The sequence below is a fragment of the Podospora pseudocomata genome, chromosome 6 (genome assembly GCF_035222375.1).
Source record: "Podospora pseudocomata strain CBS 415.72m chromosome 6, whole genome shotgun sequence".
In the NCBI taxonomy this organism is placed as follows: Eukaryota; Fungi; Ascomycota; class Sordariomycetes; order Sordariales; family Podosporaceae; genus Podospora; species Podospora pseudocomata.
This window is the reverse complement of record NC_085890.1, coordinates 1,664,256-1,684,790: the sequence shown is the minus strand read 5'-3', so window position 1 is coordinate 1,684,790 and position 20,535 is coordinate 1,664,256. Positions and strand designations below refer to the sequence as shown.

General features: G+C 51.1%; 4 protein-coding genes across 4 annotated transcripts; 3 read left to right on the top strand and 1 right to left on the bottom strand.

Annotated features, from left to right (window-relative positions):
* Positions 1–3,205: 3,205 nt before the first annotated feature.
* QC762_0094170 (uncharacterized protein) lies at positions 3,206–4,928 on the top strand (the record flags this gene model as incomplete). The annotated part of the gene is made up of 3 exons (XM_062884093.1): positions 3,206–3,684; positions 3,767–3,882; positions 4,000–4,928. The coding sequence occupies 3 exons, from the start codon at positions 3,206–3,208 to the stop codon at positions 4,926–4,928; spliced, it is 1,524 nt and encodes a 507-aa protein (XP_062740553.1).
* A 333-nt stretch (positions 4,929–5,261) lies between these two features.
* QC762_602390 (uncharacterized protein) lies at positions 5,262–7,675 on the top strand (the record flags this gene model as incomplete). The annotated part of the gene is made up of 2 exons (XM_062891930.1): positions 5,262–5,616; positions 5,687–7,675. 2 exons carry the CDS (start codon positions 5,262–5,264, stop codon positions 7,447–7,449), a joined length of 2,118 nt encoding a protein of 705 aa, XP_062740552.1. The 3' UTR covers positions 7,450–7,675.
* Positions 7,676–7,760: 85 nt separating this feature from the next.
* QC762_602395 (uncharacterized protein) lies at positions 7,761–8,164 on the bottom strand (the record flags this gene model as incomplete). Its single annotated transcript, XM_062891931.1, has 2 exons — positions 7,761–7,869; positions 7,926–8,164. 2 exons carry the CDS (start codon positions 8,162–8,164, stop codon positions 7,761–7,763), a joined length of 348 nt encoding a protein of 115 aa, XP_062740551.1.
* Positions 8,165–18,593: 10,429 nt separating this feature from the next.
* Positions 18,594–20,176, top strand: QC762_602405 (uncharacterized protein; the record flags this gene model as incomplete). Its single annotated transcript, XM_062891932.1, has 4 exons — positions 18,594–19,296; positions 19,365–19,589; positions 19,659–19,775; positions 19,863–20,176. 4 exons carry the CDS (start codon positions 18,594–18,596, stop codon positions 20,174–20,176), a joined length of 1,359 nt encoding a protein of 452 aa, XP_062740550.1.
* Between the last annotated feature and the right edge of the window lie 359 nt (positions 20,177–20,535).

The following is a 20,535-nucleotide window of genomic DNA, read 5'->3' as shown; positions in this document are numbered from 1 at the left end:
CCAAGAACACATTTAAACTGTGCGGCGTGGGCACTGACCATTCACTCACTGCCTTGCTCTTCTTCTTGCAGCCTGAGCCACGGCCTTTTCCTTCCTTTCCCAGTTCTTTTCCAGTAGGCATCACCAATATCACCAGATTTGCCCACAAGTTCTTTGGCTCCCATATAAACTCAATCCAGTTCAACGAAACCGGCCAAATGGTTTGATGTGTACAATGATGAAATACTCAAGGCATGCACGCTTGCTTCTAAGTACGACAGTTCGAACGCCGTCAGAAGATTTTTTTTTCTTTTTCCATGATAAGAAATTGGATTCTGAGGACGCACTTCTTTTTGAGTATAAGGGGATAAGATGTTTTGATGGGGAGCGACGTTGGAAGGAGTACGTACCTTACCTGTACAATGATACCTACTGAAGACCAGAAGAAGAAGAGGTTGCATGAAGTGAGAAAGGCGGCAGCGATTTTATACTGCAGTGCAGAGCCAATAGGCTCAAGCTTTTTGACAACGTCTAATATTATGTAGTGGGGCGTTGAAGCAAAAGTTTCAGTGTTGATGTGATTGCCAGAAGCTTCCTTCAGTGAAGTTGTGCAGTAATTAACAGGCTGCAAGTTGTGACATTGGACCATGTGTGTCATTTCACAGATAATCAATGAACGAAATTACTGAACAAAGTCTTGTATAACATACTTTGTTACGACCTTGACTACCAACATCAAAAAATCTTCATCATCAAACTCCCACATCACTGCCAACCGACGCCTTTCCCGTCTTCATCTAGCATCTCCGAATATCCGCTTTGGTATACCTGAGCTCTTCCTGCTGCCCCCCACCAGTATCCCACATGAATAGACCCGTCGTCATACATGCAGTTCTTCCCGGTGCCGGGATTGGTGTCGGCGACAATGTTTCGCTGGTTGGAAACCTCGGTCCGTTTGGTAGCAGACGTGTTGCACCATGTAAAGTCGCGTCCGTTGCACCTGCCGACGTAGCACTATCCCGCCGCCGCTGTAAGGCGGGCATCGCCAAAGACACTGTTGAATGCCTGGTGGTCGGCCCGGAGAGCTGCATGGTTTCAGCCCGCGTTGACAAACTGGCAGTCCCACTCGCCTCTCAAGTTGCTTTGTCTTTTGAAGAGGAAGTCAATCGCATCGGGGGCCTCAGAGGTGGAGTTTGCCGCCAGGGCTGAGACGACGCCTTGGATGCCGGTGAGGGCGGCAAAGATGGGGGCGGCGAGGGTGAGCTTCTGTTGATCGAGTTGTCAGTACCTACTCATCGGTGTAATACGAAAGAAGGGCGCCTACCATGATGGACGGTGCTATCGATGGACTGAATTGTTCTCAGTGAGGTAGTGGGTAAGGATCAGCTCGAAGAAGTAAGATTGAGAGAAGCTGACGGGTGAAGAGAAAGGAAGTTGCTATTGGGAGTTGTGGTCAACTTAGGTAGGCAGTCACTGACTTCTGCTTGAACCCTCGCATCCACCTAGCGGTGCGAAGATCTCTTCCCTAGGTAAATCTCCGCGTTGTTCCTTCTTCACTCGGTCCCTCTTTAGGAAGGTATGATGAACGAGGTTTTCTTATCTGCCAGCTAGCTTGGATAACTGTGAGATCTTCCCAAGGATAGGCCTCCCTTTTGGGTATGTCTCCGTTGCCAAGTGTGGAAGCCTTTGCCTCCCCTCGTTTTTCTACAGACACTAAGAATGTGGAATTGTGAGCCCTTTGATTTTTCACAGTGATATGAAAGCCCGACGGAGATTTCATCTTGAATTGTAGGGGTCTCGTTTCGATCTATCTACCGACATAGGTTAGCCTCTCATACCTAGGTAGCTTAGCAATACCATTAACATTAACGCTGCCTGTTCGGCCATTCGGTGATGGATGTGGTCTTGAAATCCGTTCGGGTTTATGCGTTGCTAACCTTTATGTTGCTCGCTAAGCCTACGAAATCATTGGCCGTGTAGCCCCATGCTTCGCATAGGGTAGGCCTAGTTCTGGGACAGGGTCACTGGCACCAAAAATGAGGCAAAATACGACGACAAAAGTGGTGATGGTGATAAAATCTAACAGAACGAAAAAGCTATAGAAACACAACAAAGCCGTAAAGAGCAACCAGAGTGTGGGTCTGACCAAAAGGCAGGCGCATGGAGCACCACACCCAGCCAGTCTGGCCATGTTATAGGTCCGTAGGTAGCCATCCACGTTCGCAAACTTGGCTATTTGGGTACTCAAAATCTGCCCAGTTTGAAACAGGTAGAAGTGTCTTAGAATGCAACAGAATTTGCAGCCCGCAGCATAATATTGTAGATAGATCAAGAAGTTTGAAGATGAGGTAATGTGGTTCATAATGCTGTTACCAAACCATCACTGTTCGCCCCGCTACAAGGCCAACAACCTGCTTCGAAGCCAAAAGTTCAAGAGGGAAAAGCTCGCCATGGAAGCGATCTGAGTGCCTACCAACTTGGCAAGGAATGAGGCTGTTATTTATCTTACCTTCACCCTTTCTCCATGGACAGCACTGCCTGGCCGGCTGGAGATCTGATCGAAATATAACCCACATCAGTAGCAACCCACAGCATTCCATCCGACCTTTCCAAACAGCAACTCCACACATCACCCATTCCCGCTTGACCTTCCCAAGTACCCGACCACAATTGAGAGTGGGATGTATGGAAGGCATCGAAGTGTGGGCAATACGTAGTATTGGTAAGTGGTGGTGGTAGTGAGGGAAAAGGCAGTGGTTCTGGCTGCAGACTGCTATTGCCTTGGCTCTCAGCTCGGAGAGCCCTGGAACTAATGTTATCCCCTTTTAGGTCGCCGTCACAGCCTTGTCACGAAGCTGGGCCAAGCCAAGCAACCACCAGACTGAGCCAGGCAAAGGCTCTGGGCTGAGGAGGCTGCGACCACTAGACCATCGCAACACCTTCTCTTTCTGTTATCTGGCCCCGAGTTTGTTGGGTTAGCTAATTTAGGTACATCGATGTGTGTCTCTCTCGACCAACCATGTGCGTGGGGCTCTGCTGAGTCACACAACTATTTATCCTTCGCTAGTTAAACTGCGCATCTTATCAGGTGAGGTTTCGACATTGAATCCCCCGACGATCAAAGGCTTAAATGCCAGGGGCGTTCCCCTTCGACAACTACTTACTGGCACCTGAGTTATCCAAGGAAATTTCCGCTTGGCGAGAAAGTGTCGAGAGCACATCAACAATGGATACATATCGACACCCACCCGGCGACCTCCCGCGTTATCTTTACCGGGTGCAATACCGAGGAAATACAGGACTGTACAACAAGACCAGTGGACTCAAAGCCCGGGACACAACCACGCAATTCGCGAGAATCAGAGCTACTCAACTCTTCAAAGACGCCGTTGCGGATCACTTCGACTGGAGTAGCAGGCGCCCGACACCTTTCATAACGTTCTTTTCGGTCGAGCAGCACGCCGAAAGATGGGCACTCTGTTTGGAAAAATGGGGCAGAAGCGAGCCAGATGAAGACGACTGGTTTATTCTGACCATCGACACGTCAACGCTCACAGATGTCCACTTTTTCAAGCTTAGCACGCTTGTCGATCGGTTTGGTCTTGGAAGCAGGATCGGTTCAAAAGTGCAAGAATCTCACAAGCGAGGGGCGTACATTTGTTTGCATGGGATCCCGGCTCGCGCGACTGATCCAGGAAAGACCAAGTAGAAGTTTGATGTTATTGGGCGTAAGTTGGCCTTTGATCGATGCTGGCACAGGGAGGAAGTTGCTGACTGCAAGCTGCAGGATCTCCGGAAACGGAAGAGGAGGAGGAGTCTGGGGGGGTTTCGGGTCTTTTGCAGCGCATTCTGGGGCTCTCTTTGGGGAATTGAGTCTCAATCTCAAAGATTGGTGCTGTGATGGTGAGGAAGAGGGTTTTTCGCAATGACCCAGACGAAGGGTTCGAAATGCATGCCTATCATAGATGGAGACGGAGCCAATCGGTCGCACGGGCCGCTCGGCCTAGACTTGAATCCGAGTTAATTATTTCTCTTTCTGCCAAATCAACTTTACACTCAAAATTCACTTTCTATTCCAGCCTCAAAAACACTCCAGCTTCACATCCTTCACCATGACCCCACCTCCCCCCACAACGTCGCTATCCTTCACGTCGTGGAACGACGATAAGCCCGCCACAATCATCCTCCTCCACGGCGGCTTCACCTGCCGTCTTGAATTCGCCCTCATCCTCCCCCACCTCTCGGACTTCCACCTCCTCGTCCCTGACCTACCACTCCATTCCGCCTCCCGCCACATCAAACCAGGCACCACCGACCACTCAGCCCAGCACGTCGCGCAACTCATCCGCTCACACGCCCACGGCGGCAAGGCCCATGTTGTCGGTGTTTCAATGGGCGGATACATAGCCCAATGCCTCGCCTTGGACCAACCCGACCTAGTCCTCTCTCTTTTTGTGACAGGTGCTGCTCCCCCGAGCGGGGCACGGTTATTCATGGCGCAATGGCCGGGATTGACTTACTACACTATGAAGATGATGGTAGGGTGGGTACCGAGTTGGTTGTATCAATGGCAGGCTTCGTTGCTTGGGTTGAAGCTGGATATTGAGTTGATAGAGGAGATGAAGGGGAATATCACTTGGGAGGTGGTGCACGATATGTTTCCTTGGATATTGGAGTTTGGCTTGGATGATGTGAGGAGGTTGGAAGTGAGGACTTTGCATGTTGCGGGAGCTAAAGGGGATGATGTTGGTATGGTGGTTAGGACGGCGGAGGCGTTGAGGAGCAGGAGAACAGACCGAGGGGGGGGGTGGCCTGAGGATGGGTCGGGAGGGTTTATGTTGAGGGAGGGGGTGCATGGGTGGGATATGCAATTTCCGGAGTTGTTTGCGGGAGGGGTGAGGGCTTGGGTTGAGGGGGAGAAGTTGCCTGGGGAGTTTGAGAGGCTTTAGGGGGTTGGATTCTTGCAATATATATTCATGGCAAGCGAGCACGCATTGCGATGCAGTCACGTCACTGAGTCGCGCTATTTCTAGGTGTGCAAGATTGCACAAGCTTGAAAGGTCAACAGTTGGCCCAGATATACCAATTGGTAGGAAGTGGAAAGTTGATGTTGATGTTGGGTGAGTGGGCAACACGATTTTAGTCTCTGAGTGGATCGGAGAAAGGTCGGGAAGTTTTGTGACCTAACAGAGCGGAGAGCACCGCAATTCAGCCCAACCGACTAGCCCTTTCATCCACAACTCAACAACTCTTTCACCTCTTTCAAGATTCAGTCAATAGCTATGGGATGCTTTCCACGGTTCTTGAAGCTGCGGCTTCGTCTGAAGCGAAAAACAACGACACCCGGTCTGCAGTTAAGCGGCAGCCCAAAAGCCTGGGAGCAATGCCCACATTGCAAAGAACTATTTGGCGATGTCTATGATAAGCAGGTCCAATTATCGACGGTTTTGAAATCCGCTGCCCAATGTTCGCGGTGCTGGGCCTTGGGACAAATTCTGAATTATATCACAGATCTCAGGAGTGCCAGCACTGTCCTGGTAGGAAGTATCTGGCATGACAACACGCTCGAAATTGGGATCATCAGGCCAGGAGACACCTTTGAGACAGCACCGGGATATAAGATTTATGAAATTGGTGGTGAGTGCTACTAAGACATGTTCGATCAAGACTACAGAAACCATTCAGTTGCTGAAACGAGCGTCTATAGACAGGTACAAGGGTGAACGACCCTTGTTGGACCCCATAGTAGGCCTGCCGATAGCACATAAAGCTACCCATGTCAATTTCCGCCCCATCAGGACAACTGCCGAACATCGTTTTGCCCTCGCCAAAGAATGGCTTTCAGAATGTGTCACATCACACGAGGCTTGTAATGAACACGATGCAGAGTATCTATTGCCGAGGCGACTGTTGGATATTTCAGATGTCGAACACATCCGCTTAGTAAATACGCAGCATCAAGAACTTCATCCACGGACGGGGTATGTCGCCCTCAGCTACTGCTGGGGCAAACAAGGGAACCTTTGCACCAACACCGCCAACCTCAACCAACATGCAGCCGGAATCCCGATGCTGTCACTTCCTTCCACCATCAGAGACGCAGTCATTGCCTGTAAACACCTTTGCCAGCGTTATCTATGGGTCGACGCCCTTTGCATCATCCAGGATGATCCACGCGACAAAATGGCACAGATTCCTCAGATGGCCGACATTTACTCCGGCGCACTTCTTGTTCTGTCTGCTGCTGGCTCTTCAGGCTCGCTTGAGGGCTGCCCGCTTGGGCCACCCGAGATGCAGCCCTCTCCACCAAAGATAATAGGGTTGGACTTTTCCCGGTATGCCAATAACGACAACGAATCATCTGATTACAGAGAAACGATTGTTGTGGAGCAAATGGAGCACGAGCGGTGCCGATCTCTACCGGGACACTGGGCACACGAAACCTTTGATCAAGATCCCACAGACGCCCTCAACGTTGTTGAGGAACGTGGATGGACATTTCAGGAACGATTCTTGGCCAAGAGATCGCTGTATATTGGAAAAGGAGAAATGTCATGGACGTGTGCCACCGAGGTGCAATGCGAATGCAGGAATCCCAGTCCACACATCAAGACAAAGGCAGGGGACCGTGTGTTTACTCGGAGATACGGCATCAATCACATGTCGGTAAACAAGCTGTTCTCCGAGGCTGAACTCAGCAAAACGTACTCGTACCTGTGGTCTGATATAGTTGCAACCTACTCGGGCCGGCTACTCACGCAGTTCGGCGATAGAGTCGCGGCCTTGGAGGGTATTGCTGTGGCTTTGCAACGGAGGTGGCCGACCATTTACAAAAGGGACGAATATTTCTTTGGGTGCTGGTTATCGCTTTTACCGGACCTGCTCTTGTGGCATGTCTCTGGAGAACCTGTCTCGGAACAGATATATCCGGATCTGTTTCCCTCATGGGCGTGGCCCTCCTGTGGAAGACCTGTCAGTTTCATCAGTTGGGTATGGTACGGGGTCGATCCAAAATTATGGGTTGAGCTGCTCGATTTCGAAGTCAAAGAGCCTCCGCCAGCGGCGGTGTTTGGGCAAGGAGGAGGAACAGTGACGTTAAGGGGACCTTTAATTCCCGTGAAGCGAGAGGTTGTCACATATGACGAAAATGAGGAGGAGGTGGTATATGTCCCGATCGACACACAGCTTTCTTTCATGGTGGGAGGTGCGTCTCTGGATCATGGTGACGGGGACCCAGATGCGGAAAGGGTGAGCCATCTTGCGCTTGTAGGAAGCTACCCCTTCAAGCTACAGGAGAAGAACAAGCAGTTGTCCTGCGCAATGCTATGTCTTGCGCCCATCACGGGCAGGCAGGAAAATGTCTTTCGCCGAGTGGGTATGGTTCTGTTGCCAAGGACAAAGCAAGCTTTCTTGGGGGCTGAGTTTCAACGACTGTTGACTCCTCATGTCACCGACTACAAGCTCACCTGAACAAACACAACATAACTTATAAGCTAGGTTGCTCTTCAGGAAGAGCACCTCTTATTTCTAGACAATTTCACTTCCTAAGGCAAGTCGGGATATTTTCCGCGTCCATTCAACCGTGTATTCACTCTCAGTTACCTTCCTACCTAAACTATACAGTTCATGGCGTAAGACTTTGAGCCGGAGAACTCCAGTGAGAATGCGAAAGGACAACCCTCCGACTTCACGCCACCTCATCCCAACAATCTACCTAGACTTGTCACCAAAACAGTCCATCATTCCACCCCCTATCTCATCCCACAATCACAGCACTATCTCTAGCACTGGATAGAAACAGAGCCATACAAGACACTGTAGCAGCCTGCGCGGGTGGCGACGAAGCTGGAACCACGGCAGTTGTTGCCGCTCCAGGTCGTGACGGTGCAGCTTATCAATTCTGTCAGCTCATCTTCTGGAGCGATGTAAACAGATAAAAGACTTACCCAGAGCCGCTATAGCCAATAGACCGCTTGTTGGAAACGGCAAAGCAGCGGTAGCCGCCGTTGGTGACGGTGGCCTGCTCGTTGCTGCCGTTGCAGGCGTCGCCGGAGTAGGTGGTCACGACGGCGGTGCCGAGGATGCTGACGCCGGACTCGAACTTGGCCTCGAGCTGACTCTCGGGGGCGGCGAGGGTAAGAGGGAGGAGGGTGAGGAGGGCGAGAAGGTTGTTGGTGAACTGCATTTTGGCGGTTGGGGGGTTGTGTGGTTTTGAAGTTGTGGATTTGTGTTGAGAGTTGGAGTTGAGAGTGAGTTGATGATGGTGATCACCGGGGAAGGGAGATGGGGAGAGGATGGGGTTTTATACTTGTTTTGGTCGTGGTCTCGGACGACGAGAGAGGATCGTTGTCCTCAACACCTCGTGCAACTTCCGAGTCACGGACACCGAACGGTCGTGGGCGAGGTTGCTTCATGATACCCTGGCAGGGGGCCGTGAGTTGCTCTGCCTCGATGATCGAAAGACAATATGCAGTGTTGTTGATGGTGGTGATGATATTGCAAAGTGGTCTGGTACAGGGAAGCGGCACAGGGGTCATGCCGTGACTATGCCTGATCAACAGGCGCATTCTACCTGTATAGACTGGGTGGTGGATTCCCCTCTAATCATGACCTCCAAAATTTCACCAAAGAAAACTCAATCTTTCCGGCTGTCTAGTCATCTGTATTCAGCCACTTCAGATACGATGTCTGTTCAACCTCTATCTGCAGACAAGTAATTCACTTTCAAGTTGGCACTGTGGCAGTAACCCAAGGACATTTATTAACATGGTGGCGGTGAACATTCCGCTCATAATACGACACCACCACCTCCTTGATGATGGATCATCAACCAATCTGTTCAACATCAATGGTTACATAATGTTGTTTTCCATCACAACCGCGCGAATAACTGGCTATAGACTGGCTAAGACCTTGGACGTGAAGAAGCGTTGGCAGACCTCCACTGAATTGTCTTCGAATGTTTTTCTTGCGTAATGCAGCCAATCGGACTCCTCCCCGCACTCATCAGTCGATTGAGTTTTCAAGGTGCTCTATCTTACCGTGAGAGTCCAAGCTTCTGCCTCGCTAGAATCACCATCATGAGATATCAAATCTAGCGAGCCACCAACCACCCGAGCCAGGTCTTTTATATAAAACCTTCTCTTAGTGTGTGAAGTTCTAGGCGGGTTAGCTCGAGTTTGTGCGTCCAATAGTAAAAGTTTGTGGAACCAACAGCGAAGTTTGTGCGACCAACAAACGGTAAAGGGAAAACAGGACCAGACAGAAGGACGAATAATGTACGGGGAAGTTGATTGCACATATGTCTCTAGATCCTACTACGACATTGAATAGATTTGCAGTAAACACATCACGGAACGGTGAGTTTCCGCCGGCAGTCTGACTCAGCCATCAATCCCAAGGCAGCTTTCTCGTTACTTAAGGTAACGTGATCCACCATTGACCCGCGCACCCCATTGACCCGCGCACTTTTCTAGACATCATCATTCCAAACTGCCAGAGGTCCACCAAAAACCAATGCAATCAATTGAAACTACTCAGAATCGCTTGAACTATGTATTTCTCCAGCCTCTGGGCATGTCCTTGCATTGTGGCCAGCCTTGCGGCAGATGCCACAGAGCCGCGAACCCGTCCGACGCCTCTTTGACGACCCTTCATTTTCCTCCTCGACATGCCCTCCCTCCTCAACCACACCCTTCTCTGCCATTATCTCCCTGGCCTGGCTTCCACTAATAGCACCTCCGTCTTGGAGATGCGTCCGTTTGGCCCTCCGACGCTTGGAAAGTGCTTCGTTGGCCTCTTGAAGTGTCCGTACCTCGGCTTGTAAAAGGGTCACCCGATGGGAAAATACCTGTATTCCTTTCGAAAGCTGATCAACAGCAGCTAAAATCGGAGTCGGAGAGCTCGACTGATGTCTTGCAATCCGAGCTTTAATAAGGGTAGACTGCGAGAGGGCTTCGTTGGTAGTCTTGGGCGTCTTAAAGGCCCAAGGTGTTGGTGGCCCATCAGGGGTCCCAGGGGGGGTTGGTGTCCGCAACTTGACATCTAGCTTCGAAAGGACGGCCTGCGGGTCGTAGGGGATAAGTCCAGACCCCCGAAAACCCCCGAGAACGTTTTCTTGGGTGAAAGTCCGGCTGAAGGCGGCTTTGAACGCAAGGAAGAACTCGGGCTTCGTGATATGCGTGATCCGGGCTTTGATGAAGTGCTCGATTTCAGCACCGTACATCTTCTTTAGGACGCTATAACAACCCACATCGAGAGGCTAGGTAAGATGCGAGGAATGGGAAGGCAGACAAATGGTGACAATGTTATTCTCCTTGCAATAGTCCTCGAATTCGGCGTTAACATGGCTCTCATGGCCGTCGAGCACCAGCATCCGATATACACCCCTCCGACGGTGTTTAGTGTGCTCATCAAAATGCTGCAGCCATTCCAGAGCAGTCTTATTATCTGTCCATCCGTTGGTTGTTGTTGCGACGGCCCAGTCGTCAGGTATCTGATGTTCGGAGTACCAGCTAGCGAGGTGGAAACGGCCCTTCACCACCAAGAAAGGCGGCACCACATACCCGTCGCCAGCGACAGTGCAAATCGCTGTCGCCCATTCCCGATTACCCGGCTGAATAGCCTTTGGTTTACCGACCCGATCGGAGCGCGTAACCACCATCCCTGGACGTATCATGCCCATCATAAAGCCGGTTTCGTCGAAGTTATAGATGTCGCAGTCGAGGATACCGTATTTCGCACGCATGTTGGCAACCAGTCGGAACCATGGCTCAATAATTGCGGGATCTTCACAGAGGCCTCTTTGATAGTCATAGACGCGATTAAAACGCGTCTTTAACTCTGGACGTCGTCGTGCAACGAAGCGGTCTGGCCAGTTCTTTCCGACCTGTCGCGCACCGCGTTTCCGAAGCAGGAGATTGGCCATATCACCCACGTCGACAATCCGGGGCGAAAACCCTCGCGAATCTCGGTCGAGTATATATTGAACAATTACCTCCTCTTCGATCTTCGTTAAATTCGAACGGCCGTGATAGCTATCGGCTTTAGGGGTGATTCCGTTCATTCTGTCGCGGAGGGTTGTTTCAGGGACGTTGTAGATCTTGGCTGCACGTCGGCGAGACATATTTTTGCTCGTATGGATAGCCTCGATGGCAAGGATGATTCTGGCTTCTTGGGTTTGCACAGACATAGTGTTTTGTGGTGTGATGGAGCAATTGCCTTTGGAGGTCGTGTTGCGATAGAAAAGTGCGCGGGTCAATGGGGTGCGCGGGTCAATGGTGGATCACGTTAGCGAAGACGCATAACGTACATTATAAGCGAGTGACCCATATAAGCGAGTGACCCACTTCCTTCGTGACATGACACCTTCGCACTCAACAACAATTTCCTCAACCATCCAAGATGCCTTCTAATTCAAATGAAGCCCACATAATTTTAGCCCTCCAAGCGCTTCCAAACGACAAGAATATAAGCGAACGAGCCGCAGCTAATATCTATGGAGTAGATCGTAAGACTCTAGGGCGTCGGCGCGCTGGCTGGCCTGCACGACGCGATACTACGCCCAAATCGAAGAAGCTCACTCAATCCGAAGAGGATGCTATTGTTCAATACATTATTGAGCTATATGCGCGAGCTTTTCCACCAAGATTACGTGGTGTAGAAGATATGGCCAACCAACTGCTACGCGTCTCGGAGGATCACTTACTGTGCAAGATGCACACTGTAACAGGCTGAGCCTGGCATGGACCTCGGCAACCCTCGGCCCTGGTGAAGCTATTCCCAGAACGCACAGACCACTACTCCAGAACCTTCTATCACCGCGCACTGGCCAACACCCTCAGCCATACCAGAGGCTCATGTCGACAAACCTTCTATTCCCCTTTTCCTTTTCTTCTTCAAGTTCGGTGTACTCGTAGAGTCGTCACCAGATAGTTGTAATACACTCCTGGAACCGTTACATTACACCGAACTTTCACCTCGCGGAAAACAGTTGGAAGAGCCTCAGCGCAGACCCAACTAGCGGAATTCGGCGCATTGAGTACGTGCGTGAATTCAACAGTAGTGACCTCGGCACGAGGGCCAGGGACAATGACGCAGGAGGACACCATGGCGGCGCAAGCCGAGACCTCCATGCTGATGCAGACGATGCGTCAGTTAGCGGAACAGATTGCTGCTCTTCGACAGGAAGGGCAGCAGGCGAACGAAGCAAACCAAGCGCAAATCCGAACCCTTCAGGATACCATCGCATCTATGCAGGGAGAACGATCTACTTCGGGTGTCTCGACCCTCACACCAGCGACGAGCGTAGGCACTGCACCGGTGGTACATTCGCCAACGATACCAGATGCGAACGAATATTCGAAGAGAAAGAAGCCGACACTTCCTGACCCTCCCCGCTTTAACGGACTTAGGAAGAGGTTCCGCACATGGGAATTGGAGATGAGGAGTAAGCTCCGAGTCGATGGTTCGGCGATCGGCTCCCCGACCGATCAGTTCGCATATATATACGCCCGCTTAGAGGAAACACCTCAAGCCATGGCCGCCGCTTTCTTTAAAAGAGGTGGCCCAGATGGAACTTCGAACCCTGAGCACTTTCTCGTTTTACCTCGCGACCTGTTACGGCGATCCTAACATCGAACAACGAGCTCTCGGCAGGTTGGAATCAATGGCTCAAGGGGAAAAGGAGAGTTTCGCTTCCTTTCTTCCAAAGTTCGAAAAAGAGCTAGCAGACAGCGGAGGTGCCGAATGGAGCGACGTCGTGAAGATCAACTACCTCAAACGGACCATTAACAGGGAGATGAGGACCGCCCTGGCGAGCCAGTTGAACTTACCTAAGGATTATCCCGAGTTCGTCAACAACCTACATCACTTGGGCGCTAATCTCGACGAGCTGCGCTTTTATACGCGGAAACCGAAAACCAGGTCACGCTCTTCAACCCCTGATTCTAAAGCACCAGAACCGAAGCACCGACCAGTCACCACCACTGCAACGGTAGACGAGATGGATTGGGAGCCTACGAAGATTAGCCAGGCTGTCCACAGAGCTAACAAGGAGCTGGAGGGAAAGCGCGCAAAATGGGTTAATCAGAGCGAGATCGACCGCCGGAGAAGCGAAGGGCGCTGCTTAAGATGCGGGAGAACAGGGTGCAAAATAAGCAAGTGTCCTCTTTTGCCTGCAAGACGTCCGCGCCAGGACAACGAGACCGGGATTAAAAAGACTAGACCGGTATTGCGAGCGGAGGTGGAAGAAGAGAATGAGGGAACGGAGGGGTCGACGTCCGATCGAACTGATGACGAGTCGTTAAAAGACTAGCCCCTGATAGAAGTCGTCGTCAGGGGCACTCGGAGGCTAAGAAAGATTGGAGCATTGCGAAAAAGAAGATGGATGGTAAACCGTTTTACATTAATTTCGGGATCAATAGCATTTATTACACTAAGGCTTTCGTTGATAGTGGATGCCTCTGCTATGCCTCCATCAGTGATGTTCTCGTCAAGCGACTTCGTCTCCCACGCATCCCCATCACTCCTCGAAACCTGGAGCAGGTCAATGTTACGGTGGAAGGAGCAATTACGCATGTGGCTTATGCGGATACGGATATCGACGGCCATAAAAGAAAAAGGGTATTCTTTTACGTTATCCCAGGCCAAGTCGACGAAGTGATATTGGGTCGACCTTGGATGGACCTCGAGGATGTGACGATCTCGCCGTCCAGAGGCGAACTGATAATCGGCACTACGGGCTTAAGAGTTAAGGAAAGAGGACCAAGGGAGGAAAAGAAGTATCCTCTCACACAACAAACAGCCAGTGTTTTTGGGGCGCTAATCAGAAGAGCTCGCCGAACCAAGGCTTGCTCCAATCCGAAAGCAACGACGCAAATATTCGCAGCTAGCCTGGCAGACATTGAGAAGGCATTGGCGCCCAAGAAAAGAAGTGATCCCCGCCAGAAACTGCCAGAGCACTATCACGACTTCCTTCCGCTCTTCGATCGTACCGAAGCAGACCGCCTACCTCCACACCGGACTGGAATTGACCACGCTATCCCGCTTGAGAAGGATGAAAACGGCAAAGAGAAAGTTCCCCCCTGGGGACCGTTATACGGAATGTCCCGAGAGGAGTTGATTGCTCTGCGGAAAACCCTTACCGAGATGCTCGATAAGAATTTTATACGAGCCAGCAGTTCACCAGCGTCAGCGCCTGTTTTATTCGTGAAGAAACCAGGGGGAGGCCTACGGTTTTGCGTCGATTACCGGGGTCTCAACGCGATTACCCGCAAGGATAGATATCCTCTTCCTCTGATCAGCGAAACGCTGAGGTCGTTGTCCCAAGCTAAATGGTTCACTAAGCTAGACGTCATCGCCGCGTTCCACAAGATTCGGATCAAAGAAGGAGACGAATGGAAGACTGCATTTCGTACTAGGTACGGGCTATTCGAATGGCTGGTTACCCCCTTCGGCCTCACAGGAGCACCCGCTACATTCCAGAGGTACATCAACAATACACTACGAGAGTACCTAGACGAATTCTGTTCGGCTTACATCGACGACGTCCTCATTTACTCTAGCGGCTCCCTATCCGATCATAGGAAGAAAGTCCGGAAAGTGTTGGAAAGGTTGCAAACCGCAGGACTACAAGTCGATATAGACAAGTGCGAATTTGAAGTCAAGAGCGTCAAATATCTTGGATTCATTATCGATGCAGGAAGAGGGATTCGCGTTGACCCAGAAAAGATTAAAGCTGTGGAGCAGTGGCAGCGCCCTCGTTCTGTCAAAGGAGTACGGAGCTTTATTGGTTTTGCAAATTACTATCGAGCATTTGTGCCCAAGTTCTCGGAGATAGCTCTACCGCTGACGGCTTTGACCAAAAAGGGGGTGTCTTTCAGTTGGACCCCTCAGTGCGAAGAAGCGTTCAAGACACTTAAGACACTTCTGATCAGCGCGCCAGTATTGGCCCAGTGGGATCCAGAAAGGAGGACGGTAGTGGAGACAGATTCGTCGGGCTATGCCGTGGGTGGCGCCCTCTCGCAGTATGACGAAGATGGGATCCTTCGCCCAGTCGCCTTCTTCTCAAAGAAAAACAATCCCGCTGAGTCCAACTACCCGATACATGACAAAGAACTGTTAGCAGTGGTTAAGTGCCTGGACCAATGGGACGCGGAGCTCCGGAGCGTAGCTCACTTCGAGATCTGGACTGATCACAAAAACTTGGAATACTTCCAGAAGAAACGACAGCTGAGCGAGCGGCAGGTACGGTGGGCAGAGATATTGGCTCGTTATAACTTCACGCTCAAGTACCGACCTGGAACAGATGCTGTGGTGCCGGACGCTTTGTCAAGGAGAGAACAGGACCTACCGGTATCGAGCCAAGACGACCGACTTACTGGGAGATGCTTCCAGTTACTTAGGCCCGCGAGGAATAAGAGTCTTAAGATCAATCGGGCCGCCTTGGTTAGAAAGGAGCAACCACCAGAGTAAGCTCTGGCTTCGTTAAGGGCGGAGATCAGGATCAGGAGTTAGACGACCCCGCGGATAAATCGGACCCCCCGGAGAACCCCTTTTCCGAGGAGCCTTTGAAAAGCCTATGGGACCAAGGATTGGAAGCCAACAACCGCTACTGGCTGATCAGACGCATGGTTTTGGACGGAGAACGCCAACTGCCCCCAGAGTGGGGGCTACCAATATCTATTGCGGAATGTTCTATCGACGAAGGAAAACGCTTGTGTTGGAGGGACCGAATCTGGCTACCTCACTTTGAACCGCTTCGCACCCGGGTTATTCAAGAAACGCACGACTCCGTGCTGGCTGGTCACCCTGGAAGGGATATGACGAAGACCCTTATCAGCCGAAAGTTTACCTGGCCGGGCCTGAGCCAGGATGTGAGGAGATTCCTGAGGAACTGTGACGTTTGTGGAAGGACAGCTGTATGGCGGGAAAAACGAAGAGGATTATTGAAGCCCCTCCCCATTCCCGATCGGATCTGGTCAGAGCTTTCTATTGACTTTGTTTCCGGATTACCCCCATCGGGCCCTGACAGAACAACCGAGATTATGGTAGTCACAGATAGACTGTCCAAGAATGTGATCTTCGAACCTATGGCATCTACGACAGCAGACGCAATAGCAGATCGTCTCATCCGCTGCTTGATCCGACACCATGGCCTGCCGAGGGCCATCGTCTCAGATAGAGGACCCCAGTTCGTGAGCCATATGTGGGCTAGGATATGCAACCTACTTCGGATCACACGACGACTATCGACAGCGAATCATCCGGAAACAGACGGAGCCACTGAGCGGATGAACCAAGTCCTTGAAGAATACTTACGCTCCTACACAACCTATTGGCAAGACGACTGGGCTGCACTTCTCCCGATGGCCATGCTAGCGATTAATAACCGCAATGCAACCTCGACCGGCATCAGCCCCTTCTTTATGACCCACGGTTACGATGTTGATCTCCTGGGCCTAGTCGATGCAAAAGAGCCCCTAAGGACTACAGGGAAGTCACCAATTGCTCAGGGAGAAGCTTTTGTAGCCCGGCTACGGGAAGCAACAGAAGTAGCTCAAGCAACAATGGCCTCAGCTCAAGAACGTCAGGAAGAGTACGCCAATAGAGCTCGTCAGATAGCTGAACAATTCCGTGTTGGGGACAAGGTATGGCTACGATTAAAGCATATCAAGACAGATAGACCCTCGGCGAAACTCGATTGGCTAAACGCTAAGTATACTGTCACTGAGCTGATCGGCTCCCATGCTTGTCGGTTGGATACTCCACCGGGGATTCATAACGTCTTCCACGTTATGCTATTAAAAAGGGCAGCGGAAGACCCTCTACCATCACAACAACAGGACGACACTCAGCCCCCAGCGCTGATCGGAAGCAACGACGATGGAGAAGGAGAAGCGGAGTGGCAAGTCGAGGAGATCTTGGAGGCAAAGAAGGTGAGAGGAAGGACAAGGCTCCTAGTGAAATGGTCTGGCTATGCTAAGCCTACATGGGAGCCCCTAAGTAATTTCGAGGAAACGGAGGCGTTGGATATATTTGAGGAGAAGCATGGAAAGATCTCTCCCCCCTGATCGGGCACCTTGGGAGAGGAGGGGGTATTGTAACAGGCTGAGCCTGGCATGGACCTCGGCAACCTCGGCCCTGGTGAAGCTATTCCCAGAACGCACAGACCACTACTCCAGAACCTTCTATCACCGCGCACTGGCCAACACCCTCAGCCATACCAGAGGCTCATGTCGACAAACCTTCTATTCCCCTTTTCCTTTTCTTCTTCAAGTTCGGTGTACTCGTAGAGTCGTCACCAGATAGTTGTAATACACTCCTGGAACCGTTACACACACGATCTACTGGATAACAAGGCCGTGGGTGGAGAGGGAGTGCAAGAAACGCAGCCGGATGGTGGTGGTGCAGGGGGGTCTCATACGAAGGTTCGGTGCTGTGGTGTGTGCGGCAAGCCTGGCCATAACGCGCGCACTTGCCAGGAGGCTGGGGAATCATCTGATTCAGCCGTTTCTAATATAATTGTAGTTGCTTCCTAGTGTTGTTGCGGTATAATTGAGGATAGTTTTTTACGGTGTGGTGGGAAGTGGGTCACTCGCTTATATGGGTCACTCGCTTATAATGTACGTTATTGAAAATTGACGATATGGGCCCCCTGAACGTAGCAGGTATAATGTTGCCGGCTGGAGGAGAGACACTATGAGTATACATTGTAGGAGTTTAGAAGAGAAAATTGAAATATTCGGAATACAAAACAAGCAGAACAATGACCCCGTCTACTTCAGAAGACCTCTACATACTTGGTGCAGGTTGGCGTGAGGAGTTAAAAAATGGGGCAGGAAAACCGTACTTTCTGGGTACCTGCGCAATGAGATATAATCTGTCCATTGAGTGGCTCTTCTTGTTCAGCTCTGCGTGAACTTGTGGCACTCAAAGTATTCCAGCTATTTTCGGCATGACGTGGCAGAGCCTGATCAGAATGTCTTGGTGACTTCGGCATTTTACAACCCGATGACATAGATTTCAAAGGTATTGAATGGGACTTCTGAGAGCGTTATCTCATATTCTAGCATGACATCTCCTTTTGTCTTGGAAGCAATGGCAGCTACCACCGCAGACAGCTTTTAGTATGACCCAAATCGATCTCGATGGTTAAGCACTCCGAATCCCTCGCGTTCCTCAAGGCCGTGATCTCGTAGGCCCATGCGAGTTGTTCGAAGCATGGGTGATAGAGGCTGCGGGTGGAAAAGACAAGCGAATCTAACATACACTTCACCCCAATATTTGCTGTGCTGGCTACCTGTCTCACCACCGGATTGGCCGGCAACACTCCTATTGGCTCCAATCGATTGACGGCTCGAGTTGTTTTGGTATGCCGATCTCGCAGGCTGCATCTCGAAGGGGCTGAAGTAGTAGCGGAATAACATTTCAATAGCTGGAGGTTATGATGCGGCTGCAGCTGAGGCATTGAAAGTCCATTTTAGGTACTCGTGCAAGCATTACCCCTCTTTCTTCTCTCCAGTGTTCCCATTTTCTCGATCTTCCAGACTCGGAAGAAGCCTTCGCCACTCCTCAGCTTTTGATTCACGATCCTGCCCATCATCACAATCAAAATGGAGCGAGAGGCTGTGGCCAAAAAGCCTTCTAGGATGAAGAGCGTGCGTCAGTGGTTATCACTGCGAGTGACCCAAGAACGCACCAAGACCGAAGCACCTGCGGAGCTCCTGCCGAATCATGAACCAAGCTCGCAATTAGAGGTGGATGAAGGGGCGGCAAGAGCAACACCTCCTGAGACTGCGAGCAATAAGAATGCAGCCGCCAGTACTGAAACTGGCAAAAAAGATTGCAAGGACAGTAAGGATGACGGCGATGAGCGAGGGTCGACTACTGTTGCGCAGCTCGACAATACTGGAGCAAAGGGCGAGAGCGAGAGCGAGAGCGAGAAAAAAAGACCTGAAGACGACAAGGACGACGACGATGCTGTCGACAAGTCAGCACGGGACTTCTGGAAAGAAGCATGGGAGTCGGACGAGCTGGGAGAGGCGAAAAGGGCCCTTTTGCAAGGCAGGTCGGGGGTCGGCAAGTCGAAGGACCAGAAACCTTCGCGGGCCAATTCGATCGAGCTCGTCGGGCTCGTCATCGAAAATACCGAGGCCAAGATGGTTAACTACAAGGCGCGCTGGGGATCTGACAACGGTGAAACCTCTCTTAGGAATGCGAAGTCTATATTGTTCTCGGCCTTAACCTTCAAGGACTTGCTCAATAATGTCGTCAATTTGATCCGACAGGCTATTGTTCAGCGGCATGGGCTGTCGTGTCCTTTGGTCTTACGGTAAAGCCCCGAGTATCCCAATGGATGTTGCTTCAGTGGATGCTGATAACAGCCTGCCTGCAGTTGGCCCTCCATGACAAGGAACTGGCGGACTCTACATTCAAAGCCTGCAGCTACCTGAGCCACTCGATGGCTCTGTATTCTCGAACGGAGTCAAACTACCGCGAGCGAAAAGCCAAGCAAGAGAAGCAACTCGAGGATGCCCTGGTCAGGGTATATACGGCTATTCTTGTGTATGCAGCTGAGGTGCAAGAGTCAAGCAATGGTAGAACTCGGAGTCAGCCCTCGATCCCTAATGTCTGCATAAGAAACTCGGGCTGACGATAAAACCTTTGACCTGTCCCAGCCCGGGTCAAAAAGTTCATCCTCAGCTTGGCTGGACAGCCACTCCGCGATCTGGAGACGAAGATCAACGAAGAGAAATCCGCATTAGAGGATTGGCAGAACCAGGTTTCGAGAGAACGTGAGTGGCGAACTTACATAACTACCTTGTTCACAACCTTTGATGTTTTCTGTCCGAATTATTAACCTGATGTAACAAAATGAGCAGTTGCGGACGAAGCTCGTGAGGAGATTATGGAAATCAGAACAAACACGGAAGTGATATTGAAGAGAGTCGATGGTCTGGCCAAGACCGCTTCAGATACATACGCCAAAGCTACTGCTGCAGAGCTGGAACGGTTATGCGAGTGGCTGCTGAAGCGCGATGGAGGGCGCCAGGATAAGATTCGCACGAGCTTAGCAACCGAAAGAGCGTGGTGGCTGAACTCTGGAAACAGCCACTGGAGGCCTGGGGGTGATGGGGACAAGAAAGGCAAAAAAATACCACACGGCCAGCGACACCGCGACAGACGAAAGTGGTGACGATGACGACGACCAAGGTAGCGAGAGCGGCGATATCACGACGGATCCCGAGACCTGTGAAGACGAGGAAGCCCACGACAGAAAGACGCTCGACGTTGTATCAAAAACCAGCCTTGAACAGGATGCAGACCAAGCCGACGAGTATGGAGATTGGCTCTTCGAGAGCAGAGAATATACAGAATGGGTGAAATATCCGCAAATTCTGTTGTGGTTGTATGGCAACTGTAGGTTCTCAGTACCCCCATTGCTCTTGTCAAGCACATGGGTACAGGTCGTTAACTCGTGTGGTACGCAGCTGGGTGTGGTAAATCGGTGCTATGGTAAAGTCCCAACCGATAACCTGAGACTATATGGGTACC